The sequence below is a fragment of the Lathyrus oleraceus genome, chromosome 7, assembly GCF_024323335.1.
Source record: "Lathyrus oleraceus cultivar Zhongwan6 chromosome 7, CAAS_Psat_ZW6_1.0, whole genome shotgun sequence".
Taxonomy (NCBI): Eukaryota; Viridiplantae; Streptophyta; class Magnoliopsida; order Fabales; family Fabaceae; genus Lathyrus; species Lathyrus oleraceus.
Window position 1 is genome coordinate 502,527,400 of NC_066585.1, and position 19,850 is coordinate 502,547,249.

At 33.3% G+C, this 19,850-nt stretch overlaps 1 protein-coding gene across 2 annotated transcripts; it reads left to right on the forward strand.

Moving 5' to 3' along the window:
• Positions 1–8,838: 8,838 nt before the first annotated feature.
• LOC127108422 (uncharacterized) lies at positions 8,839–19,596 on the forward strand. Of its 2 annotated transcripts, none has more exons than XM_051045882.1 (19): positions 8,839–9,160; positions 9,993–10,096; positions 10,384–10,470; positions 10,702–10,777; positions 10,877–10,951; positions 11,059–11,112; positions 11,334–11,393; positions 11,476–11,592; positions 11,930–12,024; positions 12,110–12,318; positions 14,473–14,570; positions 14,776–14,879; positions 14,987–15,152; positions 15,582–15,704; positions 16,218–16,300; positions 16,676–16,817; positions 16,960–16,989; positions 18,200–18,270; positions 18,510–19,596. In XM_051045882.1, exons 1-19 carry the CDS (start codon positions 9,122–9,124, stop codon positions 19,339–19,341), a joined length of 2,565 nt encoding a protein of 854 aa, XP_050901839.1. In that variant the 5' UTR covers positions 8,839–9,121; the 3' UTR covers positions 19,342–19,596. The 2 variants fall into 2 exon arrangements, with proteins under 2 accessions (XP_050901839.1, XP_050901840.1); XM_051045883.1 differs by lacking the exon at positions 8,839–9,160 and adding an exon at positions 10,182–10,292 and having other exon boundaries at positions 10,015–10,096.
• The last annotated feature ends 254 nt before the right edge of the window (positions 19,597–19,850 follow it).

Below are 19,850 nucleotides of genomic sequence, written 5' to 3' on the forward strand. Positions count from 1 at the left end.
ATAAAATATGATAATTATTTAAATTAAGTTAATAGTATATTTATTAATTTAATTAAATAATTGGATTATTATTGGAATATTATTTGGAATTATTATTATTGGAATAATAAGTTGGAATATATATAAAGAGTTCCATTTGGTAAAAAGGGTTTCCACGTGAAAACCAGAGAAGCGACAAAAAGTGAGAAAAGGGCAAGGAGGAAGAACAAGAGAACGAGGGTTGAAGAAGGGAAGAGCTTGAAGCTAAAGGATTGCCGGATTAACTCAGGTAAGGGGGGTTTATCGTCGTTTAATGGGTATTATAGGTTAACATGTAATGGGTAGTAATAAGCCGTTGAATTGACCCTAATTGGGATGATGAGTGCTGAAAAATTGTGATGAATAAGTTATGATTAAGCTGTAATTGAATCTATATTTGGGTGAGTTGTGATTTTCCAAACGTGTAGCTTTTTACGGAATTGGAATCGGAGGTCCGGAAGTCCTCCAACGGCGGAAAATGCGGAGAATTCTGCATTCTGCTTCGTGTTAGCGCAGGAACAGCTTTCTGTCTTGCGTTAACCGGTTAACCCAGGGTGTTAACCGGTTAACACTGTTATGAATTGAGAAATATTGTTGTCTGTCTTGCGTTAACCGGTTAACCCAGGGCGTTAACCGGTTAACACTGTTAAAATGTGCCAGGAAGCGTGTTCTGTGTTGCGTTAACCGGTTAACCCAGGGCGTTAACCGGTTAACACTATTGGAAAAGTGGAAATTTGATATTTAAATATTGTGAACATATTTGATGATTGGCCTATATTGGTGTATGATATAGTAGGGATCATTTCCCGTTGTTTTGAGCAGTATAGGTATTAGTAGAGTGTGCTAATACTGTGATTTATTATTTGACATGATATGATTATGTGATAAATATGCTGATGATGTGTGGTGGTATGCATAATGCTGTGAATATATCTATTATGTATGCAATTGTGGATGGACTGTTTATGGCTTAGAGTGTGAGCATATGTCCATTGTAGATTGTTGTTGATGTTGCATGCTAGGTGATTTAGCGTGCATAGTATGGCCTTTATGGTGGTAGCTAATTCCCATGGTGAGGAATTAGTGATGAATTATTGTGGATTGTTGTTGATGTTTGCATGCTAGGTGATTTAGCGTGCATAGCATAGCCCTTGGGGTGGTAGCTAATTCCCATGGTGAGGAATTAGTGATGTGAGTCACTAGGTCTCAAATGAGTGGGACTAGTGAGCTTGGTAGCCGTATCTGGATTTGATCGGTGAGGTTGAACTATGTGTTCACGAATAGTCGGTACCGCATGCATGGAGTCTCATTGCATAATGTATGTATGGCGTATAATATGAATGGATGTATTCCAATATTATACGTGTGTTTTGGTGTTTGTGCTGAATATGATTGTGATTATGAGTTGGTGTTGCCGTTACTGAATGTGTGATCTGATTAGGGTGATGAAATGTGTTAATTTACTCAGCATTACATGATATTTTATAATGCTTATTATATCGATTGAGGAACTCACCCTTACAACTATGTTTTCAGGTAACGAGCAGTGATTGAGTAGAAGCTAGTGATTGGAGTCTAGCGTAGTTCATTAGTGAGTCATGCTCTGGTAGATGTAACATCGGGACGGGATGTTTTACTTGTTTTCATTTGGTTGTTGAACAACTGTACATGTAATGTGTTGCATGGTTTGCATGATTGATTTGATCTCTATCCGCTGCGGATTATGCAATGTTTTATTTTGTTTAATAAATGAGCATGACAAACTATTTTGGTGAATGGTGTGAAGTGTCAAGTGTGACACCCTTAATTGCATATCTACTCTGATTTATATTTGTTATTTTAATTATTATTGGGGTATTTTAGAAGGGTGTTACAGTTTGAAAACTGGAAAGATTGTTGGTGCTGTTAATTAGTAAGTAGTGGCCAAAAAACCTCAAGGTAGCTTCATCAAGAAGACGAAAGAGGAGACAAGAGGAGGACATTTCTTATGAGGAAACTTATGCTCTGGTTGCTCGCCTCGAGGCTATACACCTTTTACTAGCTTATGCTTGCTCCAAAGATTTCAAGTTATTTCAAATGGACGTGAAAAGTGCTTTCCTTAATGGATATATTAATGAAGAAGAGTATATTGCTCAACTTCTCGATTTTGAAAATAATGAGTATCCTAATCATGTTTATAAACTAAAACGACCTTATATGGTCTCAAACAAACACATAGGGCTTGGTATGAGCGACTTAGTAAGTTTTTAATCAATCAACGATACTCTAGGGGAGAGGTAGATACTACACTTTTCATAATCGTAAAGAAAAACATACTCTTATAGTTCAAGTTTATGTCGATAATATCATTTTTGGTCCCAATAACATGCAACTTGTCAAGGAGTTTTCTAAGCAAATGTAAGGTGAGTTTGACATGAGTCTCATGGGGGAGTTGAATTACTTCCTTGATCTTCAAATCAAGCGACTCAACAAAGGGACATTCGTGTGTCGATAAAATATTGCAATGAATTTCTAAAGAGATTTTGTATGGAAGATGTAAAATCAATTGGCACTCCAATGCCCATAAATGGAAACTTGAAAAGATGAAAATGGTAAGGGTGTTGATGTCAAGAAGTATAGAGGTATGATTAGTTCTCTTATATATCTTACTGCATCTAGGTTGGACATTATGTTTGACATGTGTATGTGCGCTCATTATCAATCGACTCCTAAGGAATCATATTAAAAAGTCGTAAAATGCATCCTTAGATACCTTCATGGTACATATAAGTATGAGCTTTAGTATTCCAAGGGAAGCGATCGTAATTTGGTTGGTTATACTGATTCTATCGGTTGCAAATTGGATAGGAAAAGTACTAGTGGAACTTGCCACATGTTTTCAAACTTCTTAATATGTTGGCATAGCAAGAAACATGTTTCTGTTGCTTTGTCAATTGTCGAGGCGGAATACATTGCAACCGGTAGTTGTTATGCTCAAATGTCATGGCTTAAACAATAACTACTTGATTTTGATATTAAATTACTATATATTCCTATTATGTGTGACAACACTAGTGCTATTAATCTAACCAAAAATCTGGTGTTACACTCTCACACTAAACATATTGAGACACATCACCACTTCCTACGTGACCATATTGAAAAAGGAGACGTCGTATTTAAGCATGTTGATAACAAAAGTCAACTCGCGGATATCTTTACCAAACCTCTTGCGACAAAACCATTTTTCAACATTCGAAGGGAATTGGGCATAATTGATATCTCAAATATTACCTAAATATGTTTTCTTGCATGCAATTTATATACTTTTTCTCTAACTTTCCTTGGAAGTTCAAACACATATGAGTTCATCCTCTATCAATTCATACACGAGGTAATATTGTTCCATTTTTTTCTCTTTGAAAGTAAGTCATTTACTTTTGCATATTGTTTATGTTCCAAATGCTTGATATGCTTGATGTATGAGATATTTCATGAATGTTCACTTCCAAAAATCTCAATTGATGTATTTAAATTTATATGCTTATAGTGACCTCGTGATATTCTTCTTACATACTTGGAATATGTTCTTGGTGTATAAGCATGATATCTTATCTATTATTAGTTCTTGCATGGTATATGTGAGATTGTTGTTTATCTATTTCGACATGAAATATGTTTGAACATGTGATAATGTAAATGAAATTCTTGTAGTGTGTCATTTTTATGATAACATTTATGTTTTTAGTTTGAGTGGTGATAAATCTATATAATCGCATTGTTATAGCACATGCATGTGCAACATTCGGGAGCACCAAAGGTATATGTAACGTAAATGTGTCGCTTTTGTAGCAACTTACGAGTTTTGATTGCATTGTATCATTCATCTTTCATGTATATTATATTCGTTATTTGGAATGATTTGTAGCAACCATGCTATATTATTGCTTTAAACACTTTTATTTATATTTAGGCATTTTAAATATTTACATCATTCTATGTGAGTGTTATTTTATTGATGATCTTATATTTGCAAATGCCTATGTGTGTTATATTGGTATATGTGTGATATAAGATACTTCTCATAAATTATTTTGTCTCTTTTTGATGTTGTCAAAGGGGGAGAAGCATATGTAAGATGAAGTTGGGATGCATACGTTCATGGGACGCCTTCATGAAGACACAAAACACATCGTCTCAAGTTTTGCCATCATAAGAAAGAGGGAGTTTGTGAGTTCAACTTTCCATTAGATGTATTTTGTATGATGTCAAAACTAGGATACTTTAGCGTTTATGTATATTGAACGGTATCCTCTGAATCTTAATGTGCATCTTATCATTAGGAAGCATAAAAACACTTTGAAATGAGTTATAAAAGGTTTCATGCATTAAAAACAACTTTTTATGGGAAAAATAATTTATGTGTCAACACATACGTTCTATAGGTCGACACATAGAAGAAACTTTTTTCTACAGATCGACACATACGATTTACAGGTCAATACATGTAAGTAATTTTTAAAACATGTAGCTTTTGTTTGATGTGCCAACAGTATGTGTCGACACATGACCTATATAGGTCGACACATGCATCGAATATGTCGACACATGACATACATAGGTCGACACATGCAACATATTTTTCCAAAAAATAATGACTTTTTCAAATCTTTTGCATTCCTTTTTGCCTCAAACTTGCACGCACGCGCGTGCGCGCGCACACACACACACTATATATATATATATATATATATATATATATATATATTATATATATATATATATATATATATATATATTATATATATATATATATATATATATATATATATATATATATATATATATATATATATATATATATATACTTCATGCATGCATCATTTCTATTAAGGTTATAGAGTAAACCTACATGAAACCAGGATTTCAAAGAGTTCTCATCATTTTCAACCTACATTCTATGCATACACATAAACAAACTACACATAACAATTCTTTGTTTGGGTTCCATCTAGAATCAATGTTGATAACGTCCAATTTAGGTTGTTAAATTATAAATTAGGTTGAGATATTTGAGGGTTTCAAATAAGAAAACTGACCTGGGATTTTCCTTCAAGATCAATTAGGGCTTTGAAGGTTTTGGACAAGATTACACATTTTAGATCCGATCGAGTGAATGCTTTGAAGAACAGAGGTTTCTTGCAAAGGATTAGCGTGAGATGATTGATCATATTGGTAAATCTTGGGTTACAACAATTCTCAATTTGGATTCGATCGAGTGAAGACTTTGAAGAACGAAAGGTTATTGCAATGGAGTAGTGTGAGACGATGAATCAAATTGACATTGTTAGGTGACTTGATCAAGCTCAGGTCAAGGGAAGAGAAAATGTTAGAATCAACATCAAACATATGGTTTGTAGGCTTGGGTTATTACATTTCTCTTGTATACTATTTTTGCAAAGTAATTTTAATTTCATTATCTTAATTCAAGTTCTAATTGAGGTTATACGTACCCCTAGCAAGGCCGATTGAGGAACTCCCTAAACAAATCTTTGTGTACTCTCTCTATCTCTTTTACGTTTCATTTGCAAATTGTTGAATTCATAGATTATGCGACCAATACGTTTGGTTAATCCATCTGAAAACCATTTGAAAAAGGTTTCGTTGAGTTGATAACAATCCATTAGATTGTGGCTGGATTTGAATATCAATAAAACCATACATACTTCTAAACGAAATCGATTGCACACAAGTTGTTCGATAATTTGTCTCTATTATATTTTTGTGTGTGTTTATCATTCGGAATGGTCTATACCTTTAGCATAACATTCAATTGGTTGTGGTTGAAAGTTTGTTGATAAAATTTGTGTTAATTATCATACTTTGATTGCATTTATGCATATCTGTGCTTTTCGATAGCAGTTCGGTTAAACAATTCGATCTGGGTCATTTCCGCTGCGCCATAAAAATTTTCAAAATAATTTTTGTTCGAGTTTTTAACGTGAGATCTATTCACCTCCTCTAGATAGTTGCCTATTGTATAACATAAGACAAATCAAACCTAAACGCACAAAGCAAAAATCAGAGAAACAACAAGAAGATACCATGAAAAGGATAACTAAAATGCAAACACCTACAAGAGGAAACCCACACTCGACAAAACAAACAAACAAACAACACCTAATAAAAGCGATGCCGATGATCCGACATGGAGAAAAAGAACAGATTAGAGGTGAAAAGAGACAAAGAAGGACTGAGAGACTAAGATTGAAAGAAACAATCTATTTAAAATTCTTGATGATTTTCTTGCACGGGAAATTTCTCATCCTTTGAATTAAGTCTTTAGATAGACAAATTTAATATTCGTAACATATGGATAAATATGATAGCACGTAAATGTAAACATTCCTACTTCATAAAAATCAACATCATAATATGACATAACCAATTAAAAGTTTAATGAAAATGAAGATAAAAACATATAAATATTTAAAAACGAAGACAAAAAAATTAATTTATAAAAGGGTTAATATATGCCAGAGGTCCTCATAAATATGCCAACATTCAATTTTAGTCCCTATAAAATTTACCTTCAAACAATGGTCCTCGCAAACTTTTCTGTCCCTAAAATTGGTCCCTACCGTTAGTTTCCACTAACAGATACTTACGTGGCATGCCAAATGTGTTTTTTTAACACATGTGACTTTTATGAAATTAATTATTTTTGTTTTATATTAGTTAAATTGAGGAGTTATAAACCTCCCCTAAATTCTTAAATTCTCTCACACATTTCATCAAACAGTTTCTAAGCAGCTTTGACATGTCTCACTTCTGTCAAGGGTGCTCCTATTGCAAAACATATAATATACTCACTTGACAGAGCATGCACATACTATTTACCATCAACGAGGAAGAACACATTACATAGATAATAAAGAAAACAAAACCCTGAAGTTAATTTATGCATATTGTGTCTGTTATGAAAACACATCCTGTTGAGTTTACTAAGCTGAGTAGATCATGGTTTTGCTTATTGCCATTATCTTCAGTAAGTAGCCATGACATGAATTATTTGGAAATGCATGTTTGACCTCAAAATAAATAATGGAGAGTACGACTCTAATACCATGTTGCATTTTTTCATATGACGCATAATGGAATTTGCCTTAAAGTGAAGAATACCTTGAATCTTATGTACCGAACAACAAGTTCCTCAAAATAAGCCGCTCGTGCAATATGCTTTCTTACGTGGGTTTGCATGCCTTCCAATCCATAGAGTCGCAACACCATCCAAAGTTTTAATGCTCTGGATCCCATATATCTGTTAATACCAAAGTAAAAATTTGAAAGACACACCTAAAGCGACGCTCAAGAGGAATTTGCCGGTCTTTGTAATCTATAACCATGTTTTCTTCATGGACCTAAAAATTCAACATCAAAAGCATACAATTAGACAAGACAAGGACTAAACTGTAAGATTTTCCTCAATATATTATCCAATCTATGAATGCTATAGTAAAATTGATATGCTTGGCATGTGGGTTTTTTAAGTTTGCTATGAAACTTAAGTTTCCTAGGAAACAATAAACAACAAAATAAAAGTTCCATGACCAATCAAGTTAAAAAAAACAATAAAGTGATTTAGAAATTTGATAAATTCTTCATAACAAAATTTCAATACTACAAGCATGTAAATAATATATATATATATATATATATATATATATATATATATATATATATATATATATATATATATATATATATATATATATTATAATTAGATTGTTTTATGAATATTAGAGTAAGTAGAGTGAAAGTTATTTTTGTTATTGTGAATATGTGATTGGTACAACCGTATTTCTTTTCTTTTTTTAACAAAGTAATAAATGTCAAAAGAAATTTTTTGAGTTTTATAATCCAATTTTTCTATGTATACTTTTTGTTAGTGATCTAATATGATGTTTTCTATATGAAGTTTATATTTGGAAAAGATGTTGCGGATAATTGTGTTGATATGTGATAGAAAGGAGAAAAATATATACTCCCACTCATGAATTTTATGTTATAAGATGAATTTTTGAAAGATTGTTCAGAAACTACTTGATGAAAAGTGTGAGAGAATTTATGCATTTATGGGAGGTTTATAACCCCACAATTTAATTAATATAAAACAAAAATAATTAATTTAATAAAAGTCATACAGGTAAAAAAACACATTTGACATGTCAAGGAAACCTCAATGGAGGGACCAATTTTAAGGATGAAAAAATTTAAGAGTATCATTATTTGAAGGAAAATTTTAGAGAGATTAAATATATTTGGACGAAAAACATATTTAAGATTTTTTAAAATACAAGTTTAATGAAAATAATCTAACATCCAATATAAATATAATACTTAGTCTTATTTGACGGAATAAATAATAGTTATTATTACACCTTTAATGTATAATCCATTTTCTCATAAAATAAAAAATTAAAATTTCATTATTTTAAAATAAAAAAATACATTTAAACCTAAAAAACTATGAATGGAAAATCAAACCAAACAAGTAAATTTTAAAAACTAATTGACCAATTTTATAAGAGTGAGTAAAAATATAAAATCTCTAAGTCAAATTAAAATTTCCATGTATTTAGCAAAAATAAAAATAAATAATTCACGGAATTTCATAAAACATGATTGACATTGAACGAATGTGTGTAGTCGTAGACCAGTAGACGTATTTTAATATTGCCCAAAATTTAAAAAAAAATAAAATAATATTTACAAAAACCTTACAAAAAAGAAAAGAAACTAATAATTTCCGAGAGTACATTATAATTTTTGTACTGAATCCCTTTCCCCTCCTTTTCATTTCACTCCTCATTCCATTCCCGTAGCTACCATCATTCTCTCTCTCTCTCTCTCTCTCTCTCTCTCTCTCTCTCTCTCTCTCTCTCTCTCTCTCTCTCCACTCTTCTATCATTCTTCAAGCCCTTGCGTATTTTTGATCTTCCTCCATCGAAATTAGGGTTTACAATTCCCTATCTACACCTCTCCAATTCCATGTTCCGCTGCTAGATTCACCAACGCTTCACAGATCCCATCCTCCTCCGCCGCTTCCTTCTTCTCCGCCGTCATGTTTTGGAAGCTTCCCTCCATATCCGCTTCCTCTCCGGTGAGTTTCTCACTCTTACTGAAAATACTCGAATTCCGTTATGTTCTGTTGTATTCAATTTCCTCTTCAATTCTTTCTCTCGTTTATAGTTTTCTTTGCCTCTTCAGTTGGAGTATCAGTTAATTTTTGTTTCTCTCTTTCGAATTCATAATTATTACTTAACAGTAGTTAATTTCTCTTTAATTGCTAACGATTAATTGTTCTTTCACTTTGCTTAGTTAATTTCTAGCTTCGCGTGTTTTTAATTAGCGTAGTTTTTTTTTTCATTTGCTGGACTGAATTTAGCTTAACTTTCGTTTTTTTCCTTCTATGCTTTAATTCGGTTGTGAATTATTCAATTTAATAACAGTTGATGTTTTGTATGTAATTTTTCTTACCTTCCCTATCTTAAGGTGATGATTTGGGCATATGTTTACTGATTATTGGAAAGTTCTAGTGGTTAAAGCTATACAATCAGATTCCTGCGAGTTTTGTGGAAAAATGAAAGAAAAGAAGAATCTGATGAAAAGCTTCTTTAAAAACTTTTTAGCTTTTGTGTTTTTGTAGATTTGAATTCAAATTTCGAAGGCAGTTCCCGGTTGTTCTATTTTTCTAATGGAAATTTTTGCTTCATTTGTTTATAGATTTGAATTCAAATTTGAAGGCAGTGCTCGAAATCTTGCTTTACTTTTTAAAGATTATTACATTTCTATGTTCTTTGTAATGATATATTATTAAATTGAAACTATTAAGACGGCTGCTTGTTTTTACAATCAAAGTCTAGGGTGGCTGAAACCTTGCCTGGCTTATTTACTTGCTCAAAGTCTCATTTTGTGTTGCTGCTGATCTACAGGTCGAGGTAGTATTGGACAAGGAGAACTACACTTTGGAAGAGCTTCTGGATGAAGAGGAAATAATCCAGGAATGCAAGGCCTTGAACAGTCGTCTCATTAACTTGTATGTTTCTGTTCAGTTCAAAATAATGGACTTTTTCTTTCCCTAACAATTTTCATCCATTCCGATACTTATTTTTGTTCGTCAGAGTCTAGTGATATTGAAGGATCAATATAGCTGTCATATAGTGAAAACTAAGGCTCAGTTGTTGTTGTTTTACTTATTCTCTGTATCTGTCCATTTTTACCTTCGGTGTTAGGTGAGCTGAGAGTAAGTTTAATTGCATAAACCACAGGTTTAATACACAAAGATTATTGTTAATTTTTTGCTATTGCTGTTTTTTGCTTCAGTTTGAGAGATAAAGAGCAGGTTGAGCAATTGCTTCGCTACATTATTGAAGAACCACCAATCGATGCTGAAAACAAACGGGTCTTCAAGTATGCAGTTTTAACAAATAATTTGTGTTAAGAGTCCCACATCGGACAATATATGGCCTGAACATGTGCTTATAAGTGGGGGCAGTCCTCACTCTACCAACCGGTTTTGTAGGGTTGAGTTAGGCTCAAACCACACATTCTTAACAATTTGTTTCAAAAGAGCTTATGTTTCAAAGTTTCAACTTTCTTGTTTACCCCGATTTAAAATCTGATCACTGATCTATGATTTAGGTTTCCGTTCATGGCCTGTGAGATCTTTACATGTGAAATTGATGTCATTTTGAAGACCTTGGTGGATGAAGAAGAGGTCTATACTCCATTTTCATGACCCACCTTGATTTTGTTCTGCTTTATATGGCGATGCTTTGCTTGTGCTTGTTTCCACTTACCATTCTTGTTATTGCAGCTCATGAACTTATTGTTCTCGTTCTTGGAGCCTGACCGTTCTCATAGTACCTTGCTGGCTGGGTACTTCAGCAAGGTACATGTTTGACCTTCTGAAGTTTTTGTATTTATTACATTTTATCTACAATAGCTATATGCTTGTGTGAAATCACTTGCTTGATATTAGTTTCTTGCCATTTCCAGGTTGTTGTTAGTCTAATGATCCGGAAGACAGCACAACTTATCAGTTATGTTCAAGTAAGTGGAATAATGTTGATTTTTAGTAATTGTTTTTACTATAATATGATATTTTACAATTTTAAGAGGACAACAAACTACCAACGGGTATAAAATTTTTTCCTTTTGTTCATAGTATCTTAATGCAATGCTGTTTGTAGTCTATTTTAGAGTTAACCTGTATGTCATGTGGTATCCTTGTGAAATGGTCTTGCATTCATGCTTCAGCATACTTTCTGCAGGCCCATCAGCATGTATTTCACCAATTGGTTGATTTGATAGGCATTACATCCATCATGGAGGTAAACAACTATTGGTACCAATGGCTTAATTGAGATCTTGCTAATATGCTAGAATGGGTTCTGAGATAAGTTATTTGTTCAGGTTTTGGTTCGACTAGTTGGTGCTGATGATCATGCATATCCCAATTTTATAGATGTGATGCAATGGTTGGCTGAGAGCAACCTGCTAGAGATGATTGTTGATAAATTAAGTCCCTCGGTAAGTGAAATGAAACATTTATATTCTAGGTTTCTATATGTTGTATGTGTACATAGTTGTATACCAAACATCGTAGAGTTGATCACATTTTGTGGGAGGCTATTTTATTCATTTAATGGTAGATGATCCTCGGGATGGTTGATAAAATTGGACTGCGCTGTTGTTCATTTACCTTACACAAAGCCATACCTTCTTTGAATGAAAAAATATGGAGAAAAAAACAATCCTTTTAGATACTGAAAGATGGAGTGTTTGAATTTTATGGGATCCTTGCTTCTGTATTGTCTTTTATTATAAATGAATAATCTGACAACTGTTCCCTTTTTGTTTGAACCAGAGTCCTCCTGAAGTTCATGCCAATGTAGCTGAAACATTATGTACAATAACTCGAATTCCAGCATCCACTTTAGCAATTAAGCTTTCAAGTCCAAGGTTTGCACTGCAAGGCTTTACCTACTTTCTGCTTTCTTAGTATATACCTGCAAATTAATAGTAATTTTTTGTTATTACTGTGCAGTTTTGTTGCAAAAATTTTGGATTACGCATTGGACAATTCACAATCAAAGTCTGGCCTTGTCAACTCACTTTGTGTGTGTATTTCTTTACTGGATCCCAAAAAGTCAGCTGTTTCATCTTCACTTTTTCATTCATTCCGAAGTCAAAACATGTATGATCCACCAATTCCTGTAAATCCAGATACTATTGGTGCAATGCTCCCTAAACTGGGTAAGTATAATTTGTGCTGTCCCGTGTGTGGAATATTTTATACATTTACCGTTAGGTTTTCCATTTATTTATGTTTAGAATGACATGGTTGAGAGAAAAAAAGACATGTTGAATACTGGGTGTTTCAACTACACTTTGGAGTCAATTAAATTTTATATAGGCTCAAGTAGGGGTGTTCGTGGTTCATGAACTGAACCGAACCGAACCATTTTTGCAGTTTAGTGCAGTTTTTAAGAACTACTTTAATAAAAAGTGGTTACTCTGTAAAATCAATTACAATTCAGTTTAGAACCAGTTCATAGTTTTAAACCAGTTTAATTTATTTAAACAGTTTGAAACCAGTTTTTTTAAAGAATTGGATTTTTTTAAACTGAATTTCAAATTGTTTTTTTTTTATATATTTTCTAAAAATCGGTTATTCTTGTTTTTTTTAATAAACTTGGATTCAAATCCTGTTTTTATTTCAAACTGCTTCGTTTTACAACGTTTTTCTTACTAGTAGTTTGAACAACTACGAAAAATATTGAGGTTAGGCTAGAACTTCACAATGTTAAACTAAAAATTCATAAGTTGTGAAATATTTTTTTTTATAGTTTAATACTATATAATTTACTTTCAATGCACTAATAATTTATAGGATATTGTGCAATGACGTGTGCCGGATATTTATTTTAGGTACAGTGTTATACTATCATACTTGGATTATATAATGATTATCATTAAATAAAATTGGTTAATTATTTAAACTCAATTATTTAATTGACTCTTGTAAAAGTTATTTGTTGTTTAAGTTTGAGATAGAGACTGAAAATGAAATCGAGAAAGTCAAAAACAAGATAAAATCGAAATCAAGATTGAAACCGAATGTGAGTTTGAGAAAAAAAGTGTTTTATGAAATCAATTTGAAATTCTAGAATTCACAATAATGGTTTGAAAAAAAAACATTTTGATTTAGTATTTTGTAATCATAATATAAAAATGTTAATAATATGTGATAATGTATGTAATGCAATAATTGAAAAATATTGGAAAATTATAATAAATATATTTATCTTTTTTATATAAGTATTTATTAAATTTATTGAATTTGTTTTTATATTTTTTATAAAATTGTGAAAAGAGTATAATAGTTTGAACCAGTTTTTAAATTCAACTAGATTAACTGAATGGATTAAAATAAACAATTCAGTTTATTAACCATTTAAATGGGTTAAGTTTTTTATGGTCCAACTCAATTCAGATTGAGTATTTGGTTTGGTTAACCAAATTTTTGAACACCCCTTGGCTCAAGGCACATACAATATAGATAGAGGAGATATTATTCCTATTTACCTGATATGATACGGTATGATATGCCTACACTAAACAATAAATACAAAGATCATATTATATTTTCAACATTCTTAAAGGAAATTATAGTTGTTTAGAAAAGCGTAGATTTTTTCAATTATGTTATGAGATGCATAGTCATTATGATGAATAATAAGATTTTGAAAAAAAAAAACAGGGTGAAGTCCTCAAGAAAGGAATATTTGATTTAGATTTTGGTTATTTTGTAACATTATGTGGACCTTTTCTATGTTTTACTTGTTTTGAGACTTCCAATTTAAGATTTCCATTTGTCACACTAAAATTTGAATTTACCATTTACCATTTTTTTGTCCTGGTAAATAAAATCACCAGAGAGTAGTGCTCTAACAGAATAACCCTGCGTTTACCAATTGAAAGGTAGTTGATCAATACTTTTCCTAGAAGAAAGATGCCTGGAGCTTTGCCAATAAAATGGGTTGTAAATTTGTTATTTTGTTTGGTTCTAATTATTTTAAGAACTATTGAATATCTGGTTTATTGATTTTTCGTTTTTGATACATTTCCAGTTCCTCTAAGCTATCAATAGCTATCAAAATATCTTTTGGTTAACATGTTGTGCAGCTTAGTTTTGTTTGGCTTTTTTTCTGGTGGGTGGAGGGGTTGTAGTTGATGGTAGTAGTAATGCACCTTGTTTTTTTTACCTTTTATTATTTCTGAATTAGAATCTTGAGGAATGATGAGAAATTGTTTTACTTCTATTTTGTACATAATCTGGCACATCTTGTTAGAGTTGCCTTGTCACATCATCATCATTGTCATTAAGGTTGCATATCTTGTTTACAGGGGATTTGCTTGTGCTTTTGAATGTGTCATCCGACGACAAGGTATTGCCTACAGCATACGGTGAATTGAGACCTCCACTTGGCAAGCATCGATTGAAGGTTTGTTATATTTTATCACAAATTTGATGCGGCTGCTGCCCCCTTTGAAACTAGGTCGTTTGCATAGTTGGTCGGTTGAGATTTAATCTTTTTCCACAGATAACCTTCATCGTGTACCTCCAGTACTCTTTTAAAGTCCTAAGCAAACATAGCTCTAATATCATATTTTAATACACTTTCTCTGATCAATTTCCATTTATTTCAGATCGTGGAGTTTATTGCAGAACTTTTAAAAACCAGAAATGAAGTGGCAGAAAAAGAATTGGCCAACTCGGGAACCATTGGACGGATTGTTGACCTTTTTTTTGAGTAAGCTACTTTTAGTTCAGTTTTGCAGAGTCACATAGATGTCGAATATGATCTTGATGCATTGTGCATAGGGATTTCTTACTATTGAAACATTATCTACAATACAGGTATCCGTTCAATAACTCGTTACACCATCACGTAGAAAGTATCATATCATCATGTTTGGAGAGCAAATCTGATGCCATTGTTGATCATCTTCTCCAAGGTTGTGATTTAATTGGGAGGTTTCTCCAAGTAGATAAACAATGTATTCTTTCTGCTGAAGGCAATCAGGTAAATGGATGCCTCAAACTATTACATGAGAGATTTTGTGTGTATTTGGTCACTGATACGCAGCTCTTAAAAGTATGATGCTGAGAAACATGACACACTTAAATTTTTTTTTGAACTTGTGTGAAATTCAGCTATTTTTACTTCACGTTTTATTGAAGTATAAGTGAAAAGAAAGATAGATCAAACACGAGTTCATGTGATATATCCTATATGCACTGTTTAGGCCTGCATGAACATCTTTCAAGTGTGCATGGTGACATGCTTGGAATTTTTTTGATAGTGTGAAATTCAGCTATCTTTATTTTCTTCACGTTTTATTGAAGTAAAAGTGAAAAGAAAGATGAATCAAACATGAGTTCATGTGATATATCCTATATGCACTCTTTAGGTCTACAAGAACAACTTTTAACTGAATACATGATCTTGCAGCGAACAATACCCGCGGCTGGAAAACGGGCGACCCGGGCAGGAAACATTGGACATATTACTCGAATTGCTAATAAACTCGTTCACTTGGCTCATAACCAAAGCCACATTCTTGCATGTCTTAAGGTTAGTTTTCTATGAATTCATGGAACAAGGTTTATGGTTTTCATAGCAAGTACTAAGTAGGGTATGGAACTTTGCCAATTTGTATATTAATATATATCAGAAAGGTCTGTAGTAGAATATATGCCTTGAATTGAATCCTTGAAATTTTTTCTTAAAAACTCATTATAGAAACTTTGGTATCTTGTACTAACAATCTTGTGTAATAGTTCATTTTGCGTTGCTTCGACGATAAGAGAGAGTCATTGATGCATTTTGACTCAGTTTTCAATAATTGTTTTCATAATAATAGCATCAAATGTGTTTAGGCTTTAGATCCCTTAGCTAGGTCTTTTTTTCTAAATGACTCATTATTTTGTAAGTGTTCCTATGCACTTCCTTGTTCTCTCACTCAGTTGGGTAGCTTGTTTGTTTCTTGTGCCTTAAGCAACGGGGTTGAACTTACACTTAGAAATTACGTTTGAGTGAACACTCTTTGTAATATATACTAAAATTTTACATATTCAACATTTGTAGGAGAACCATGAGTGGAATGAATGGCAAGCTACAGTTCTTCAGGAGCGGAATTTGGTTGAGAATGTTAATCGCTGGGCTTGTGGGTAAGTTCTGATTTCAGTTATCAAGCTATAAGGCCTTAGAAAGTCTCAGTGAGAGGATTGAAGTTTATTTCTTTGGCATCAAATTTATTGGTGGTGTAAATTTTGGTTTAAGGATATATTTGTAAACATAGGCAAGGCTTATGTTTCTAGTCATATATTTCTATGCTAACAGGTCCTTTCATAACATGTGGGACAAAAGGGTGTTTTAGTGGTATTAGATTAACAAACGCTTTAAAATTGGTAGTCATGTGATGACAAGTGTTAATTTTCCGAGTAGTAGGTGTTCGGTGGGCTTGGTTTTCTGTGTTTGACATTAAAAACATAGAGGAGTGGATGATGCAATCCTTGAATATTTTTGTTGATGTTTGTGTGCAGACGTCCAACTGCATTACAAGATAGGATGAGGGATAGTGATGACGATGATATTCATGACAGAGACTATGATGTTACATCATTAGCAAATAATTTGAGCCAGGCTTTTGGATACAAAATTTATGGAAATGAGGACAATGAAGAGGTTTGTTTGTAGCTGGTTGTCTGTGTGTGCACTTTCATCTGTCTCCTCCCTCCCCTCCCCGCAATCATCCCATTTTTGTCTTTCATGTTTGACACTGCAGCCTACATATGCTAGACTAATGCGGTGATGATCTTATTTGCAGGAGCATGGCGGTGTTGAGCGAGATGATGAGGTAACAGCTGATTATTTTTATAGTAACATAAGTAATTGTATTTGATTTTTTTCACAGATTTTGAGAACCACTTTGGCTCTTCTAAATGTCTTCCTCACTTTGCAATCTGGTTACTGTCCCTTGCTAATTATTGGCCTGTGTGCTTCTTACATATACGAAGTGACCATTTGACATGTTCCGTGGCTTGTAATCTGCTTTACTATTTCGACCATTGGTTGCTTTACTTTTTGCCTCTCTCCTAGTCAAACAGTAATCCACTAAGGCATATAATTACAGGAAAATACGGATAAACCCAAATTATAGAGATCAGAATCACAGGCTCATCCCTCTGACACCATTGAAACAGAAAACCAAAGACAAAATGTCAGAATTTTAAGGTTTCAGAGACCTTCCTTTCCGAAGGCCTGAATATAATAAATTGATTGGATGCCTTCTCCCCTAAATTTCCCTTTCCTTCTATCACTATTTCTAATCTTTCCCACCCTCCTTGCCATGTAGGAAAAATTGTTATTACTTCCCCTCCCTCGTTTGCCTTTATTCATGATTCTCATGCGGTACCCATCATATAGTCTTAGAATTGGGCAACGCTTAACCCAAAGGCTAGGTTAAGGGGCGAGGATTGTCCGATCATTAAAAGCGCTACTTTGACCATACCATATTTCTACTTGACGTGTGATGTCATAATTTTCCATCACAACCAAGTAGACAACTTAGTTGGTGAGATGAGGAATGCTGTAGTAGCTCTAACCAAGATGTCCAGGGTTCACATCTGGAAAATAATTTGATCACTAATTTACTATCATTTTCCTATAATAGAAACAGACAATGCCCCTCACGCTCAACGCAATGAAGACAACCCAAGGTGTCCACAATGAAAGCGATTAGGGTTTTCAACACCCTGCTCATGCCTAGGACTAGACATTTAGAGTATGGTTTAATGATAATGGCCCAATAAAAAATATAGGATAAACTCTAATGCCACACTAGAATTTGGGACAAATTTAATTCAAACACAAAATCAATTGCAAAGAAGGCAGCCCACAGTGGGCTGCATTGGAGGCAGCTAGCGTGTTTCCAACACCTAGTAGTCTTTCTGTTTCTGATAACTTATTTGATTGTATAAGCATTCTATCATATAGTAATCATATATTCTTTCATATAGTAATCTTATATTCTTTGTAAACTGTCTCTTTTTTTCAATCAAATGTAGGATGTGTACTTCGATGATGATTCTGCTGAGGTAGTCATATCTTCCCTTAGACTTGGTGATGATCAAGGGAGGTGAGTATTTATTTTGTCGTATTCTTCTAGCCAGTAATTTTGTTAGGAGAAATATAATCTTCTTGTTTTATCAGAAGTATGATGTATTTATGCAAAATGCAAAATTATGCACTCTAAGAACTCGTATTGTTGACACATAAAGATGTTATAATTATCATGTCAGCTACTGTTATAGGATGTGTTTTTATTTCACTCAACAGTAAATGCGGATATAAGTTGGCATTATTTGTTTTATGCAGCAATCTGTTTACAAACTCCAACTGGTTTGCTTTCCAAGATGACAGAATTGGTGATGCAAATGGGGGAACATCATCCTCTGAGATGATGGACGAGATAACCTTGAATGGAGCTGTAAATGGAGGTAGCAACAGTAGTGATGATGATGATGAGGTGGTGGTTGGAGAGGATGAAGAATTGACTGACAGCAAAAATACTGTGAATGGCACGTCTAGTACAAACACAAACATACTTAGTGGATTAACTGGTAGTGATTCCATGAATGAAGGCACTTTAGATTTTGAAAGTGAGAAAGCAAGCACTTCGCACGACATGGGATTCTACAAATTTGAAGCAACAGACAATGAGGACTTGTTTGGTGAGAGACCTTTACCAGATTGGGTGGGATGGGGTGAACCATCAGATATACAAGTAGCTAGCTCAAGTATGAATCCTTTTCTGGATCATAATGAATCAGTCAGTAATTTGTCTAGTAAGTCTCAATTAGGTGATCAGAATCCGAATTCTTCAAATGGGGAATCTGTACTATCAAATGGGTCACCAATCACTAGAGATTCAATGGATGCGGATGAGGACTCAAGTCAAAGATCGGAAGCTGTACCCTCTTTATTTGAAGAGGATGTGGAGTTTGTGGGTGTAGAGTTAGAAGGCACGGGTAATGCAATGGAACAGGCCCTTAAAGAAGGGATAGTTGGGGAGGCGGCGCCGTTAAAAAGCAATGTATCCCCAAAAGTGCCAGAAAAAGAAAACTCTGAAGAGGGCAGTCCTGGTGTGAAGGAGTTCAATGATACAAATTATTGGAGGGTTGACCAAGAGGTTGCTGTTCTAGAGTGATAGATATGATGGTAAATATTGCCTTTATTGTCTATGAAAAATTAGACCAACACTGGTGGGACCTTATTCTCAGTTTGCAAGGTCATGCAACAAATTAGTGTACAGAGGAGTATACTTTTATTTCAGCTAGGTTCTTATTCTGTTTCACAGCTTATCAGATATTAAGCATGTTTACCAAATTTGAAGTTTTGCCATCTGCAAGCGATTTATTGGAATTCCTACATTTATTGAATACTTAGTCTGGTTTTCAATTTAGCTTGCACGTTTGCCTTAAAATATATTTTATGCATATTTTCTATGTTATTAAGCCGATATGTTAGTTAATTAAGCTTGTGGTTTTTAAACTTTTATGCTAAATTTGTGATCTAAGTCACAATAACTTAACGTTTTGACATGTTAATATGGTTCATATAAATGACGGGGTTAACTATTGTAGGAATAAGTTTATAGAATTTCATATTTGTAATAACTTAGTTCTTAGGGTAACTGATTTGTCAACTTATTCTTAA